The 16,111-nt window shown below is 40.3% G+C and overlaps 1 protein-coding gene across 1 annotated transcript in view; it reads right to left on the bottom strand.

Moving 5' to 3' along the window:
• LOC124606465 overlaps nucleotides 1-5,184 on the bottom strand; it is a 68,238-nt gene extending 63,054 nt beyond the window's left edge. Inside the window, exon 1 of the mRNA XM_047138447.1 lies at nucleotides 5,099-5,184. Coding sequence (XP_046994403.1) covers nucleotides 5,099-5,176 — 78 coding nt within the window. The 5' untranslated portion in view covers nucleotides 5,177-5,184. The remainder of the gene's footprint in view (nucleotides 1-5,098) is intronic.
• Between the last annotated feature and the right edge of the window lie 10,927 nt (nucleotides 5,185-16,111).

The following is a 16,111-nucleotide window of genomic DNA, read 5'->3' as shown; positions in this document are numbered from 1 at the left end:
TCAAAAATCATGTTTGTACACACAGAAACTTAATCTGATTTTTTATTTTGTTTAATCCGGTATTTCATACATACTGGACACACAATATTCACAACTATTACTAATACTTTGTACAATTCACAGCTCCAGCTGTGTACGTTTATCTATCACCACGACCACTTTTGTCCATAAGGCTACTATTCACAAGTGTTACACAGGCATTTTACGCAACAGATTGTGGACATGCCAGTGTACCGCATAATATAAAATGTATGACAGATGGCGAAGTAAAATTTTGAAACAAATTCAGAAAGTTTCTCTTTGACACTTCTTCTGTTCCGTAGAAGAATCTCTATTACTGTAATGTGATAAAGGTGGTTGGTAAGAATTACTAACCCACATCTGTATTAAAAAAAAAAAAAAGAATTTATATTACTGTAATGTGTCAAAATGGGGTGCGTATGAATTAGTGACTCGTATCTGAAAAAAAAAAAAAACATTTAGAAATGCTCAAAATGTAACCACATGTACAAATTAATTTGTGATGTGAATGTAAAATGTCTAGTTCCACACCATTACAATCTATTGTGCAAAATGATCCATGGGACTAATTGTGCATCATACCGCGAGGCCTCATGCAGAGACAGCGCATAGGGAAGCATCAACTGGGTTAGATCTGCTTAGGCGCGGCGGCTCATTAATTTGGGAGGAGATTCCATCTATGTTGCCGGTCCTTCCAAAGTATTTCTGTGGACAACAATATGTAACATCGTCTCACCACTGAAGTATGGCCCTGCCGCAGTATGGCTCACCCAAAATAATGTTGCACCGGCGCAGAAACGCATTCTCGCTGTGAGCGGTGGGTGATTCCACAGAAGATTCGGGGGGAGGGGGGGGGGGAGGGCAGAGGGGGCGCCACAGTTGATGGTCGTCAGCCGACCTGCACTTTTCCAGCAATTGTATTGTTGTAGCACCACAGTCTATGCGTAACACAGGTGCAGATAAAGCTTTTTGTCGGAAGAGGAAAACAAAAAAGCAAAACTCTCATTGAAAACTGTGCTTGAGAGAGCTACAGGAAGTGCTAGCTATTCTAGTTGTTGAGTAAAGAGAATAGAGAGGAGAGGGAAAACATAATTACAAGAACTTCCCAAGTCTTCACTACTTCACATAAACGTGGAAGAACGAAAAGAATTTTTTTTTGTAATACTGCTGAAGAGATAATCACAGGATTAATACATAATTTCCATGTTAGAGATATTCTTTACTTGACATTGTCAGTATTGTAGTAAGTGACATCCACTACGTTACGCCGCGTGGGATTAGCCGAGTGGTCTAAGGCGCTGCAGTCATAGACTGTGCGGCTGGTCCCGGCGGAGGTCCGAGTCCTCCCTCTGGCATAGGTGTGTGTGTTTGTCCTTAGGACAATTTAGGTTAAGTAGTGTGTAAGCTTAGGGACTGATGACCTTAGCAGTTAAATCCCATAAGGTTTCACACACATACGTTACATTTTCTACCCATTCTTTATTTTATGAGATTTCCTTTGACAGTGTGTGGCCAATCTTGTTCTGTTTTGACTGATTCTTTTATATGCCACTCCATCTAGTAACAAACTATTGAATTTGAAGGTGTATTTATCAAATTATCAGTCAGACCGACAGCAGTTGTTAATGTGATCGTTTGCAAAATAGTTCAAATGGCTCTGAGCACTATGGGAACTTCTGAGGTCATCAGTCCCCTAGAACTTAGAACTACTTAAACCTAACTAACTTAAGTACATCACACACATCCCTGCCCGAGGCAGGATTCGAACCTGCGACCGTTTGCAAACTCAGTAGGTGTAGCTTACATCTTATACGGCACACAGGTTTGTGCACCACACACACACACACACACACACACACACATGCACATGACCACAGTCTCTGGCTGCTGGAGCCAGACTGCGAGCAGCAGAGCATTATGGGAGAGGGAACCAGATGGGGGTAAGGAGACAAGAGAGATAGTAGGGTAGGGGTGGGGGTTGATGAAGCGCTGCTGGGAGCATGCAGGGACATGGTAGAGAGTAGGACAGCTAGCTGCAGTCAGGGGTAGCTACCTCCCTTCTCTCCTGCACCCTCCATCTAACCTCCCGACTGCACCTCGCTGCCATCCCTCACCCCTCCCCCCATACCTCCCCCTCCCGGTCCCAGCCTCCTTACCCCCACCCCCTCGCCCACCCCACGAGGCTCTGCTGCTCGCAGTCTGTCAAAATTGGACAACACACACACACACACACACACACACAGCTGGAGCCAAAGGTCTTGTTGGTCAAATGCTGACAGTCTTTTTGTAGTGCCTTTCTGCGACTCATCATCTCCACTATATGGTGAGTACCAACTATCCTTTTCATTATATTGTTACATTCCATCCCGGATTTTCTACTGTTTGAAACATTTCTTTATTTACTGGCTTCAGTCAGTAAAGCTATACAGTCAGCTTAGCTTCTTTAACAGTAACTGACATGGTAAACGTAAATTACAATACTGGTTGAATGCAATATTAATAAGTTACAATAACATAGACATGTGTTGAAAAATGGTGTTACGTTGCCGATGACAACCAGTGGAAGTCCAGTGCACACATTTTTTCATGGGCTGATACGTGAATAGCTTCAGATCATGTGTTATTCTACAAAACAAAGTTTGCCTGAGGCAAATAGGAAGGTAAAACTATGTAAACTCTGTCATTCCTTCCAAGCAACAAAACAGATCCTGGAGAACAGGACGTCTTGTTTCCTAAGTTTCTTGTACAAGCCTTCTTGCCTTGCTCTTATCTGGAATTTTTGTGTGCCAGGATGATGTGACTGAGGCTATCTATTTGGAAAGCTTCCTCCAAAAAATACAGATCGTCATTACCTTTTATCCTACGGGCATAGTTTGGCCAAATATTAATATGAAGTAATAACATGAAGTAACATGAAGAGCTGATATGAAAGTAACATCAGTAGTATAGGAGGCGAATGGACTACTTAGATTTGTTTGAAGGGTTCTGAGAATGCGCATTACATCTAAAAAAGAAATGGCATGAACGACGCTACTGTGCCAAATTATAGCATACTGTTCCAGTGTTTGGGTTCCCTATCAAGTAGGCATGGGAGCAGACACAACGAATTCAGAGACGAGCTGATATAATCGCTACATGTTGAAGCAGTCTCTAACAAAGTGTCACAGAAACTATCAACGAACTTAAATGGGTATATTTAGAAGAAAGGCGACATAGTTTTCTCGAAACCCTAGTGGATAAAATTATACTACCAGTATCCGAGGAAGACTGTGCCGTCATTCAACTGCCACCACAGTATGTCTTGCATAGTGACTACAAGAGCGAGATAACAGATATTAAGGTACCTTGTAGACTGTAATTCTTTCCTCACTCAATACCCGAATGAAATAGCACTCAAATTTGCTGGCACTGGGACGAAGTACCCTTCACCACGTAGTGTATTGTGGCATGAGGAGTGTATATGTTGTTGTATATGACCAGAATTCTATAGGATTTTTCTCCGTTGGACAGAATGCCATCTCACTATGACTTCTGAAAAAGTTATAGGCCCAGCAAATGAAAAACAGGAAACCACTGGCGATATGCAGATAAACGGAATGACGACGAAAAACGTAAACATATGGTCAGTTGTAGAATTAGATTCAGTTAAGTGTAGGATACCACGCGATTGTTATCTGTGTACGAAATAAACTGAAGGCAAAACTGCCGTGTGTGTGTCTGTGTGTGTGTGTGTGTGTGTGTGTGTGTGTGTGTGTGTGTGTGTGTGTGTGTGTGTGTTGTGGCGTCACATATGCGTTTTAATATCTGAATTACGATACTCGAAAAAAAATTGCGATTATCTCCGGAAAAACCACCTACGAAATTTCTAGAACCGAATTTTTGATGAAGACCCTCCTGTTTTCCATAGCCCACTGCGTACTAGCTACATTACCTGCTTCTCGGTGTGCACACGCCTTCAATACCTCATATCGCAGATCAAGTACTTGCATCTTATCGTAATCGCAACATAAGGCTTCACTCGTCTAATATTGTAGCTGTATCAGACTGTAAGGGGAAAATATTCGCAAACTCCTTCTTCACTGCAGCTGTCCGCCTCTGATAGAAGATAATCTGTCCTCAACACATTTCAGTACGTTTCAACTCGTTTCATTTGAGAAATCACCGAAGAGTCGTCAACTAAAAAGACTTGCAATAGGGCGGCCGAACCGCTAAGGGGATATCCCGGTTGATAAATGCCATACGATAGCCATTTATATCTGACATGTGGCGAAGCAGACACTCGCGGCTTATTCCAGTTTCGCTTGTTTCTCAGTTTTTCAATCAGTTTCGTCGAATTCTTGCTTATTTTGCGTTCCTTCCCACGTTCCTATTTCTCTCCCTTTTCCCTCACACCTATGGTTGCCAACTTAGTCTACATGCATCTGCCTGTAAAGTATATCTATTATTCTACTCTTCCTAAATAAAATATAAACTGTACACCTTCGTCGGCTGCGGTTATTACTGTCTTTCCTATTTCTTCTATAGCAAGCTCTGAATGTTTGAATCCATACTATGTGTGTCATAAGAAATGTAATGATAAAACATTAAGAATAGTTGGCTAGACAGAGTGCCTTATAACCTTTATCATAACGAGTTGGATAAATCGATAAGTACTTCAATACTAATTATGAGCCAGTCAAAAAAGACAGTACGTTTTAGTTCATCAAGACATTATTCTGATCCATTACTCAGAAATAAATCCAAAAGATAATACGTGCGTCAAAGAAATGTTCCCTCTGCCATTACCGTTACATCACATATACTTATAGATTATCGATATAATGTGAACATAATATCCCGAGAAATTGTACCAGTAAATTTTGCATGAACGAACACGCCTTATTTTTGAAACTGGGGGTCTTGATGATACATTGAAAAGACATTAAGAGTTTACAAATGCCACTTCACAGTCTTAAATTATTATGTGCTTGTACTCAATCACTTTCACAAAGTTAAATACTGACACTGTTTATTATCGCGTATGCGTGCGAAAAACACTTGGTAATATTCTAAAAATACTTCATTGTTGCGTGCTTACCAGATAAGCCCAGCCGATCAATAAAGTCCCCATGTGCAGGGACAGAAGGCCACAGCAGCAGGAATCTACCAAACACATAGCGCAATTTCTGCTCCTTTCTTAAGTCACACCTTGAATCACAAACATTTTCAAAGATTTTACTTCACACCTAAGCGTTCGGCGTTTTTAACTGAACGAACATCTCAGGAAATGAACAGAGAGGTTCTTTACTCAAATAACTTTTGTTGATATGGCTCGCTTGTTCGTGTTTGTTTGTTTGATGTAGTCAAAGATATGCAGACTAGTTGTTTCTTTATCGTCCTTAAATTAGTGCCACGTAGCAGCTTTTCAGACATATAATGTTCCGTAAATGCGTTAGCGTATTATCGTTGAGATACGGGGCAAAAACTGTAAAATTTGGCTCATGGCCGAATAAGTGACCCACAGTCGCCAAATTCAGTGAGACATACTTTCATATAACACGTTACGAACTTAACAATGTTATTCAAAATCTCAAAAAATTGTTTGACGATGTTTAACACATCATTTACACTCGCAGTGAAATTGTTTTAATATATTGCAAAAGGGCTCCAATCATGTATTGCTGTTGCTTCATAGTCATTCCTGTTATTTGCGTTTATCGTTGGCTGTCCAAATGGAAACTGCTGACTTGTCTTACTAATTGGTATCTTAATGAATTCGATTCTTTCCAGCCAGCTGTTAGCAAGCTTGGAATAGCAAAAAGGAGTTCTCCAATGGGAAAAACTGAAGGGGATTTTCACTTACGAAACGAACGAGAGAAACATCCAACAAACCAGGGTTGCATCGGGTAAAGCGGGGCGGGAGCGAATTGGAACTCCTTTAATTCAGAGTTGAAGCAGTAAAAAACATGAAGGCTTGTTGCGTGAAGGAGCATTTACGTGAGACAAATAAATGATTCGATGACTTTACTGTGTAACGTAACGGAATTTATCTGCCATGGTGAAGTCCACAGCTCAGCTTTGTTGCTCGCTACGCGAATTGTGTAGTAATGGCGACAGTCTCGTATCCACACAGAATGTGCTGTGTTGTTTATTTCAAGACGACGTAAACCGTAAAAGATACATGAATTTCAGCGGTAAGAAAGTGATATATCTAATTATTTTTTTAAAAAACCTCTTGCTGTTCCTGCTTGTCAGCAAAATTCCTCTCTTCCGTTTACATGCACACATTAGAAGAAGTCGTTCGGTAATGATGTGTTTTAAGCAATGCCAGTTTCGAAAATCACGTTACAGGTCTGTTCTTGGGCTAATGGGATCACGTTTGAAGCATATAATCGTTTGCAGACGCAGCACAGTGGTATCTTGATCCTGTCATCTTGATTTGAGGGGAGTTGGAATGCCCTTTAGGCTACAACGATAATGATAAACATTTTAGTGTACTGTACTAAAATCTTTACATTTCAGTCACCGGTCTGGGAAACCAGTAGACAGTTTAATTTTTGTATAATTTTTTGTAGTTTCTCCAAAATAATGTTAGCCATACTTTGCATTGTGTTTTTATTTTATTAGTAGACTCAGTGTATGTACTTTGAAACTCCCAGAAAAGACTTAGAAGAGTTTCTGACCAGAGAGCAGTATGTAGTTAGTTGTTGCTTGTCGCTAGTCGGCAGTAGTCTTGAGTAGTCTGCGTGAGTCGGCAGTAGTCAACGCGTGTCTGCGCTTGTCTGCAGTCTGCCCTGGTCGGGACTCTGGAGGATGAGTATTATTGTAGAAGGTAAAGAAGCAGCCTTGCGCATATCTAGTAATGTATGTTAACTGTCATTCAATTTCTTTTAAAAAATGCCCCACTAATAATTTTTATAATATAAAGTAATTTTTTTTTAAAAAGCATTCATTTCATTTTAAAGATTTTATCCAATGAATAATTAATTCCTTTCACGAGTCACAAAGCATAGGCCAGCGTTGCACGGAGCTGTGCCGAAATTTTTTTTAGGTAAGAGCAGATATATTCGCAGTTTTTATTGAGGCAAGAATTTTGCTTTTTTTATTCAGAGCACAGGGCCGTGGCGCAGCGCTGCTGTCGTCATAAAATTTACCAGGTTACTGAATATTTTTATTTCGGGGTTTTTGGAATTTTTCTGTTTCGAACTTAACACTAAATGAGAAAAGAATTTTTCTGGGTACATCAAATGTGAATGCATTTCTGCACAGAGATTATAAATGGGAACCTAATTTTGTTCAGAAGTAACAATATTTAAAAATTCATTTAATTATTATTTCCGTGGGGAGGTTAAACTAGGTTCATGGTACATTTACTTAATATTTTTGTGGGGAGGTTACAACTTCGTGCTGTGTCTAGGAAGTGTTATTTGTTTTTAAGAAATCAGGTCGGTTTCCCACTTCCAGGACTGTCAACACTTAAGAGATGGACGTCACGCTCTTTCAGATGCTTTCCAGGTGTGCTGACAGACGTTTTGCAACTAATGAAAGCCCACTCATCTGTATTGACAAAAACTGAACGTGTGTGTGTGTGCTATCATTCGACGAAATGAATGTAGACAGCAATATTATTTGTGATCCTGTTGAAGATTGTGTTGTAGGGCCACACAGTAACGTGCTATTTGTTATGGTACGTGGTTTGTTTTCTGGGTGGAAGCAACCCATTTACTATGATTTTGACACACAAATAACAGCTGATCGGTTAAATAGTATTATCTGCTCTGTACAAGATGTTGGTTACGATGTTGTTGCGGTAGTGAGCGACCTTGGAACAAAAAATCGATCAGTGTGGAAACATTTTAATGTGACAGCAACAAATTCCTGCTTTCCCAATCCGCAGTATGAAAATAAACGAATCTGGGTGTTTTCAGATGTTCCGCATTTGTTTAAATTAATGAGGAACCACTTTCTGGATGACGGACTAAAGCTTCCAAGTGAGAAAATTGTTAATAAATCTATTGTAGAAAGACTGCTCGCATTAGGTAGGAGTGAAATGAAGTTGTGTCCTAAACTGTCACAGCTTCATCTCAGTGTCAAGGGGAGAGAGCGTCAAAGGGTTTATTTGTCAATGCAACTTTTTTCGAGTACCACAGCTAAAGCCATAAAGTACTTAATGCCTGAAGAAGAGGAAGCAGCAAATTTTTTTCAGTTAGCAAACGACGCATTTGACATTCTGAATGCTCGGAGGTACAATAAGAAGGTGTTATCATGTGGTTATGGGATACATAAGGATGTTCAAGAAAGAAAATTGAGAGAACTGTATACGTGTGCCGAAAAAATGCGCGTAGGCAATGCAAATAACTTGCTCCCATTCCAGAAAGGCATTATGACAACTGTTCGGTCATTATTTGGACTGTTTTCAGATCTTCAGCCACTACAAATAACATATATTTTAACTGCAAGATTGAACCAGGATGCACTGGAAAAATTTTTCTCACAGATCAGAGGAATTGGTCATTTCCATTTGAACCCTTCTCCAACAGAAGTAAAATATCGATGACGGCTGTTACTGCTGGGACACAATGCTCATGACATTCCTCTGTCAAGTGACACATCAGTAGAGGCAGATGAGTGTGACGGATTTTTGACGTCACACCTGTTCACAGGAATTTTGCCTGACATGAGCGAAGCACTGCAAACGGTAGATGGTGAAAGAGAGCTACGAGATATTGACTTTCCTGTTCAACCTGCACCAGGAGAATCTGCTGTCAAAGAGGGATGTGACTGCTCTGCAGAAGGATTCCGTTACCTGGCTGGCTACATCGCATATCGTACAAAGAACTGTGACAAGACACTGGGAACGCCGTCTGCTGATATTTTAAGTCCTCCAACAAATGAAAATTATGGTTGGATTGAATTTCTATCTCGCGGTGGGCTTACAGTTCCAACAGATGAGTGGCTACATAAGGTGTCTCAGTTTGAACTAATTTTTAATGAATTTAATGGATTGGATAGTATTTCCAAGAAAAAAATATAGTGAAAACAATATGCACTGCTGTCCAAACTAAATATCCGGAATTTTCGTCATACGTTATAAAACTGTATGTCAGAACACGACTTTTCATTCGTATGCGGTTCCTCATTACGAAGCATAAAATGCAGAAAGCAGCAGCAGCACCGAAGCGGAAATCAAGATAGTGGCACTCTTCTTCTACTGCAAACATCTAATCAGGTAAATCAACTGTTTTAAATAATTTCCTGAGAACTTATTGGTGTTACAAGTAGTTGCTTGTCCTTAGTAAGAATCGCTTGCTGCGCTAGCCGCTGTCTCGCTTTGCTCCTACAGTGACGTCACTGCGCCAGCTAATCACAGCCGATTTAGCTTCGGGCCCAACCTCCCTTTTAAATAACCTTGGTATAACCTCTTCAGTCTATAAGTGCACATATGTGCACCTTCGTTCGTAAGCTTGTGTGGCTGTCTGTTGCGTATTTTGTGTTCTGAGACTTCGAGGTCAATGTAGTGCACCTTTGTGCTTTCAAATGACGCCGCCTGGAGCGCTCTTGTAGCAGAAGTTTGTTGTGAAAGAAGATGGCGGCCCGACAGCGTCGCAATGACAGTAAGTAAATAATACATAGAGCTATATGTGTTTATCTTCGTTGTAGTGAGTGATACGTGAAGGGTTGAAAGACTGGAGGATTATCTGAAATGCAGCAAATGTGTGTTATTTAAATTTTCCTGTGTAGCAAATGACGATGTTTTCATGGTACACGTCTGTGTACCTTAGTTCTTGGTGTGTACTTGTAGGATAGATCTCTACTTCATAACGTTTTTTTTTTTTTTCAGCTCATGTGCTAACTGATGAAGAGATGAATGAAAGTGATGATGCTGAATGAAAGTGATGCAAACTGTTCAAATTCTGACTCTGAGGATGACTTATTTGCTGAAATGAATCAATAGCCTACGATTTCCGACTCTGAATTTGATGCTAATGACGAAACTCAGTCTCAAAACATTGAAGATGTAACGAATGGTGGTGTTAAAAAATCCTCATGGGGTTTGAGGTGGAGAGCTACTTGGTTAGCATCGCCATTCATTTTGAAGAACAGTATTTTTGTTTGTTTGTTCCTTTATTTGCAACAAAAATATGTAAAGTGTCACACCAATTTTTTTTAAATGTTGGTTTGGTGCCAACCTATAATTTGTTCATTTCCATTTCAGCATGCCTGAGATCGACCCATATTTGAAGAACAAAAAGGAAAGGGATTCCAGTGGACCTAAAGGAGTACTGGAATCTTTCATGAAATACTTTCCAGCTGAATTTTGGCAGCTTGTGGCGTATCAGACAAACCTGAAATCTGTTCAGACTAGTTCACTTAGTTTGAAACCAAATGCATCAGAAATTTTGCGTTGTGTTGGGATTGAAATTATCATGTCGACTTTTAATATACCGCAAGCAAAAATGTATTGGTCCAGGCTTCTCCACTTTCCTCTCATTACTGAGGCTATCTCCAGGGATAGATATTACAAACTTAGAAGTAATCTGCATTATGGTGATAACCTAAGTGCTCGGGATCCTAATAATAAGTTGTGGAAAATTCAGCCACTTGTTGATGCAGTGAGGAAACAATACTTAACATTGCCCAGAAATTCACATTTGAGTATTGATGAACAAATGATTCCTTTTTCTGGGAGGTGTGGTTTCACTCAGTATGTTCCTTCTAAGCCTAATCCACTGGGATTAAAAAATTTTGTTCTTGCTTCTAATGACCGACTGCTCCTGGATTTCTGTATTTATGTTGGGAAGGGTACTGTACCAGAAGATGATCTGAAGACCCTGGGTTTGGGAGGAGCTGTTGTCAAACTATTGTCAGTAACTGTCCCTCAGGATGGCTCTCATGTAGATTACACAGATAGATTCTTTACAAGTGTTAGATGTGCAGAAATGTTGTTGGAGAAGAACATTTTCCTGACAGGAACAGTTGTGAGAAATAGAATTGGTTCAGCTGCTTCAAAACTGAGCGATGATAAGTGCCTAAAAAGAGGTGAATGGAATGAGATTGTAAGGGAAGATGGCAAACTCTGTGTTGTCAAATGAAAAGACAATAAATGTGTGACATTACTTTCCTCTTGCACTGGTAGAAATCCTGTGGGCACATGTAAAAGATGGTCAAAAAAAGATGGCCAGAGGATTAATGTCCCCTGCCCAGCTGTCGTACAAGCATACAATCAAATGATGGGAGGTATAGATTTGTGTGACAGGTTGCTGGCTTATTACAGAAGTTTTATTCGACCAAAAAAATGGCCAGTAAGAGTATTTAACCATTTTGTTGATGCGGTGGTTGTGAACTGTTGGTTGATGTACAGAAAAGCTTGTGTGATTGCAGATTTGAATAAAAAGGATCAGATGCCTTTGATTGCTTTTCGACTACATCTAGCAACGGCACTTATAAAATCTCAGGAACAGTGTAATATCAGGAAGCAGCCACTGGCAACACATAGTGCCATTGATGAAGAAAGTTCCACAGATGAGGAACAGTTTACACCAATACCAAAATACAGAAAGTTGTAAGTCAACCAGTTTGCGAAGGAAGGTATCGTTCAAGTAGGGCATTTTCCTGTATTTTGTGATGACAAGTTTGCATCAAAATGCAGACTCGAAGGTTGCAAATCAAGGACAAGAGTTAAATGCACCAAATGACAAATGTACTTGTGTGTGATGAAAAACAATTGTTTCTTGACATATCATACAAAACCATCTGGAAGTAATGAAAAGTTGTGAAACATGTATTGTAAAATTTCTTATTGTAAATAAAATATGCAGTTGTACAAATACAAGATACTGTAATTAATTTTACCTTGAAATACAGTAGGTTCCCATAAGAAAATTTAAGAAATATATCTATGATTGAAACCCGAAGTACACAAATGTGTACCATCAATTTTCAAAAAATGAAAATTTTCTAAATTGCAAAACAAAAATCTGGTGCCTATGCAACCAAATACACAAAAAATTACTGTCATTTTCAAAATGTTTAATTAAACTTGGCATTGGGTCTGAAGAGGATAAGTTTCAACGTAAACCTGCCCCGTATAAATTAACTGTAGTCCCTTTTCTCGCAGTTTAACAGAAATGCCCTGATCCCTTCCGTAGCATATCACGCGGAAATGCCAGCTAAATTGCACGCCACAGTTATGTAGACTTATTCAGAGCGCAGAAAACAAGACAAGAGAACTGACAATACCCGTGCATGGTTTATATAGTAGAATTTAGAAGCAATAGTAACCGCATTGAAGCCTCTTTGATTTCCCTGAGGCGATACTTTGCTGTGTGCGTTATTCTGATGAGAGACTAAATATCAATCATTTTAATTAAAACTTTTTCAGTGCTATTGATTATTTCCGATATTATCATCTCTCCTGTATATGGCAAAAAGCCCGATAATATTGTTTTCAATTAAAATAGCGATTATAAGATCTATTATGTTTTCTGATGAAAGCTGGTTCTGCCTCGGTGCCATGATGGCCGGGTGTTAGAAGGAGGTCAGTTGAGGGCCGGCAACCGGCCTGTCTGCATGCTAGACACACTGGATGTACACGTGGAGTTATGGTCTTGGGTGCCATTTCGTATGAGAGCAGGTGCACTCTCGTGGTCATTCCGTGCAACCCAACTGGAAACTTGTATGTCAATCTGGTGATTTGACCTGTTGTACTGCCATTCATGAACAGCATTCCAGGGCGTGTTTTCCAACAGGATAACATTTGACCACATACCGCTGTTGTAACCCAACGTCCTCTACAGACTGTCGATATCTTGACCCACAAACAGCATTAACCGTCCCTGTATTGACCGACCAAGTGCGAAAGGCATGGAACTCTATACCACAAACTACCATCTGGCACCTGTACAACACAATGCATGCACTTTTGTATGCTTGTATTCAACATTCTGGTAGTTACACTGGTTGTTAATGTGCCAGCATTTCACATTTGCAATGTCTTATCTCGAGCTTACATTAACCTGTGATCTTGCAATGTTAGTCACTTAAATATGTTACCTAGACAAGTCTATTCCCAAAATTTCATTACTCTACAGTAGTTATTTTTTGGTTTTGCGACTTTTTCCATCATTGTGTGAAATATTAGTTCATTTTATTGCCAGAATGATAAAAAGTTGTACCCAACTTCATACAATCTTTAGCCACAGGAATGTGACGAATATTTATAACTGTCTTTGAATCTTAAAGCGTCACTTGATGTACACATTTACTCTAAGTACAAAGTTCTCAATGTTAAGTACAACCCCAGCTAAGACATGAGTAAGACGTGAGCCGTAATTAGTTGATTTCGTCTGCTTGATCGAAAGTCACGAACTGGGACAGAGCCTTTCTCTTCTCAGCTGTACAGTGGCGCTGTGAAAGTGGGAGCGAGGATATAGCTCCACCAGCACCAGCCATTCGTCGGTGCAGACTGCAACGAGACTTCACTAACTTCTGTGGTATCGAGGCGAGTTGCAGACTTTGGTATTGCACTGCCATCTTTGGATGTACCATTTTTCCGTACTGAACTGAATGGCATACTATGTGGGTCCGATAAGATATGGTAGATGGCGAGAGCACATCTACGTGTTAGTGGGGTGGCCAATTGAAAATGTACTCCTTACCCTGAGCCTCGTTGTAGGTTCGCTCTTGGTTATTGAAATTAAAACATCAGCAAGGATAGTAAATAACGAAATTTTACTAACCGTGTGAAGGCAGTGTAATAGAAAGATACATGATGGAATTTGTAGGTAATTGGGGGGGGGGGGGGGGGGGGGGCATGTAGATTGCGAAATTTAGTGCACAGAGGTAACGACGACTCTAATCCGGTTAAGTATCGAGTCGAACTGGGCTTGGATGAGAAATATGGGTATATGATTCCAAGCTGTTTCAACTCTGTACCAGAGTTCATTGATCTTTGTTCCTGGCGGTTAGTGGCGTTCCACTCTCTTGGCAGATGGGTGTGAGATGTGAGGAACATGCTGTCCACAGCAGCAGTGGAACACCGTCTGTATCGAGGTAGGTCAGGACAATGCGGGCAGCAAGCGGTCTTGTGTTATCTTGTTGAAAGATAACATCACACTCACCCTGAAGATAGAGCACACAGACACCAGCCTAAGCACGTCAGAAATGTTACATCGGCTGTCCAGATTAGTGGCTATGCGAACCAGAACTGACTACATTGTGTACCCAATGGCACCCTTTACCATCTTGCCAGGTGCAGTGCCCATGTGGCAATGACGAAGTCAAACTGGCAACATTCAGTCTTCTTGGAACCTCTAAATGCGGATAAATCCATCGCGATGCTGGACCAATAACAAAAACTCGTCTCAAAAGACGAAGTGGTGCGACCCCAGTGTTCAGTATTTCCACTGGGCGCACAACTGGTTACGTCTCTCTCTCTGCTACCCCACCAACAGAAGCTGTAAGAATGGTCACTTTGGTGACATTGTTTCACATTTTTTATTCTTTTCTTAAATTTTATATCCTGCCAATTACAAATAACCTGCCACCTACATTCTATGGCAGGTCATATTTTCACAATATGAAATTGTTTATGACTGAATGTGAAACTTTTCTTATTTTTAGTATCGATTAATAATATTGCAGCTTTGAATACTTGGACATAAAAGTAGTTAAGACACGAAAATCTTAAAATCAACGATTTGTAAATCTAGGATAGGAATTTAGGATGATAGAACAGAGTTATTACATATTATCACTTTCTGTCCACCCCCTGTAGCTCGATGGTCAGCTTGACAGATTGTCAATCTTCTAGGCCCGGGTTCGATTCCCGGCTGGGTCGGGGAATTTTCTCCGCCCAGGAACTGGCTGTTGTTCTGTCGTCATCATCATCCTATCATCCTCATCGACTGCAGGTCGCCGAAGTGGCGTCAAATTGAAAGACCGGCACCTGGCGAACGGTCTGCCCGACGGGGGGCCCTAGCCATACCACTAAATAAATAAAAATCACTTTCTAACATATTACAAAATCGAAAAAAGTAAAATAACAAAATTCTGACATTTAGAAGAAGAAATAAAAATTCGTTGGAAAGTACAAAAATCCGTGTTGGAGATCCCACCACCATCAAGCCTCTCACTTCGAAGTAGCGTACAAAATATGTTATTGATATTCATTTGCCAAACTTATGTCTAAAGACGTGTATTTATATTACTCTTATATTACATTTGTTACAGACCATATGTGCTTTGCACAGGGCGTAATTAGTATCTTATTCGTACTTCTTTAGTGCATGGTGTTTGTGTTGTCTATAAGGTAAAACCTTATAATCAACTGCATCATTTTCATTACAGATGTTACTTTACCTAAGCTTAAATTGCACCTATTTATTACTCAAGACGTTTCTACATACGTTAAAATATTTTATGACAGTTGATTCATTTCTGTTTCTTATTTTGTCTCATCTTACAGCTAGGCCTGTATATTAATCTCACTCTTTCTTTCTGTTTGAACATCTGATTTTGTCTCTGTGTTTGTGTCTGTATCATTCAAAGTACCCATTCCTGTGTTTGTGTGTTTGTCCATATTTGTGTATGTGATTGTTCTTGTTTGTATAATCCGTGAAAGGTATGTGACACGTTATCGGCTCTGTCATTCAGTGCACCAATCGTCTGGCTGTCTCAGTATAAAGTGACATGTTCAAAGTTCTTAATTCTCCACAAGTGCATATGGATGTTCGGCTCAGACCAAACCGATGGAAGTATCTTGGGTATGGACCATGGCCCGTGAGGAAATGAATCATGCCACCTGCGGGATCTATGTCTTTTAGCCTCATTCGTTCCTTGATGTTTGGGAAAAAGGTTCAGAGGCAATAACTTTTTTCTGCCCAATCCGATTCTCTCTGCCAGGCATCATTTCGCCAGCGGTTTAGTTGGCGCCTTTCTGTGATCTCCTCTGCTATAATTTGAAACATCTTGTTATGCCTGCCTTTCATCAACCAGGACGCTGCTGCTGTGTGACGGATGATGATGCCAATGGGGCACGCTCCCATCACCAAGCATAGTGACTCCGCCGATGTCGAACAGAAGACACCCGACATCCTGAGCAGGACACTTT

The sequence above is a fragment of the Schistocerca americana genome, chromosome 3, assembly GCF_021461395.2.
Source record: "Schistocerca americana isolate TAMUIC-IGC-003095 chromosome 3, iqSchAmer2.1, whole genome shotgun sequence".
NCBI classification, from domain to species: Eukaryota; Metazoa; Arthropoda; class Insecta; order Orthoptera; family Acrididae; genus Schistocerca; species Schistocerca americana.
Note: the sequence above shows the minus strand (reverse complement) of the source record. Positions and strands in the feature narration are given on the sequence as shown.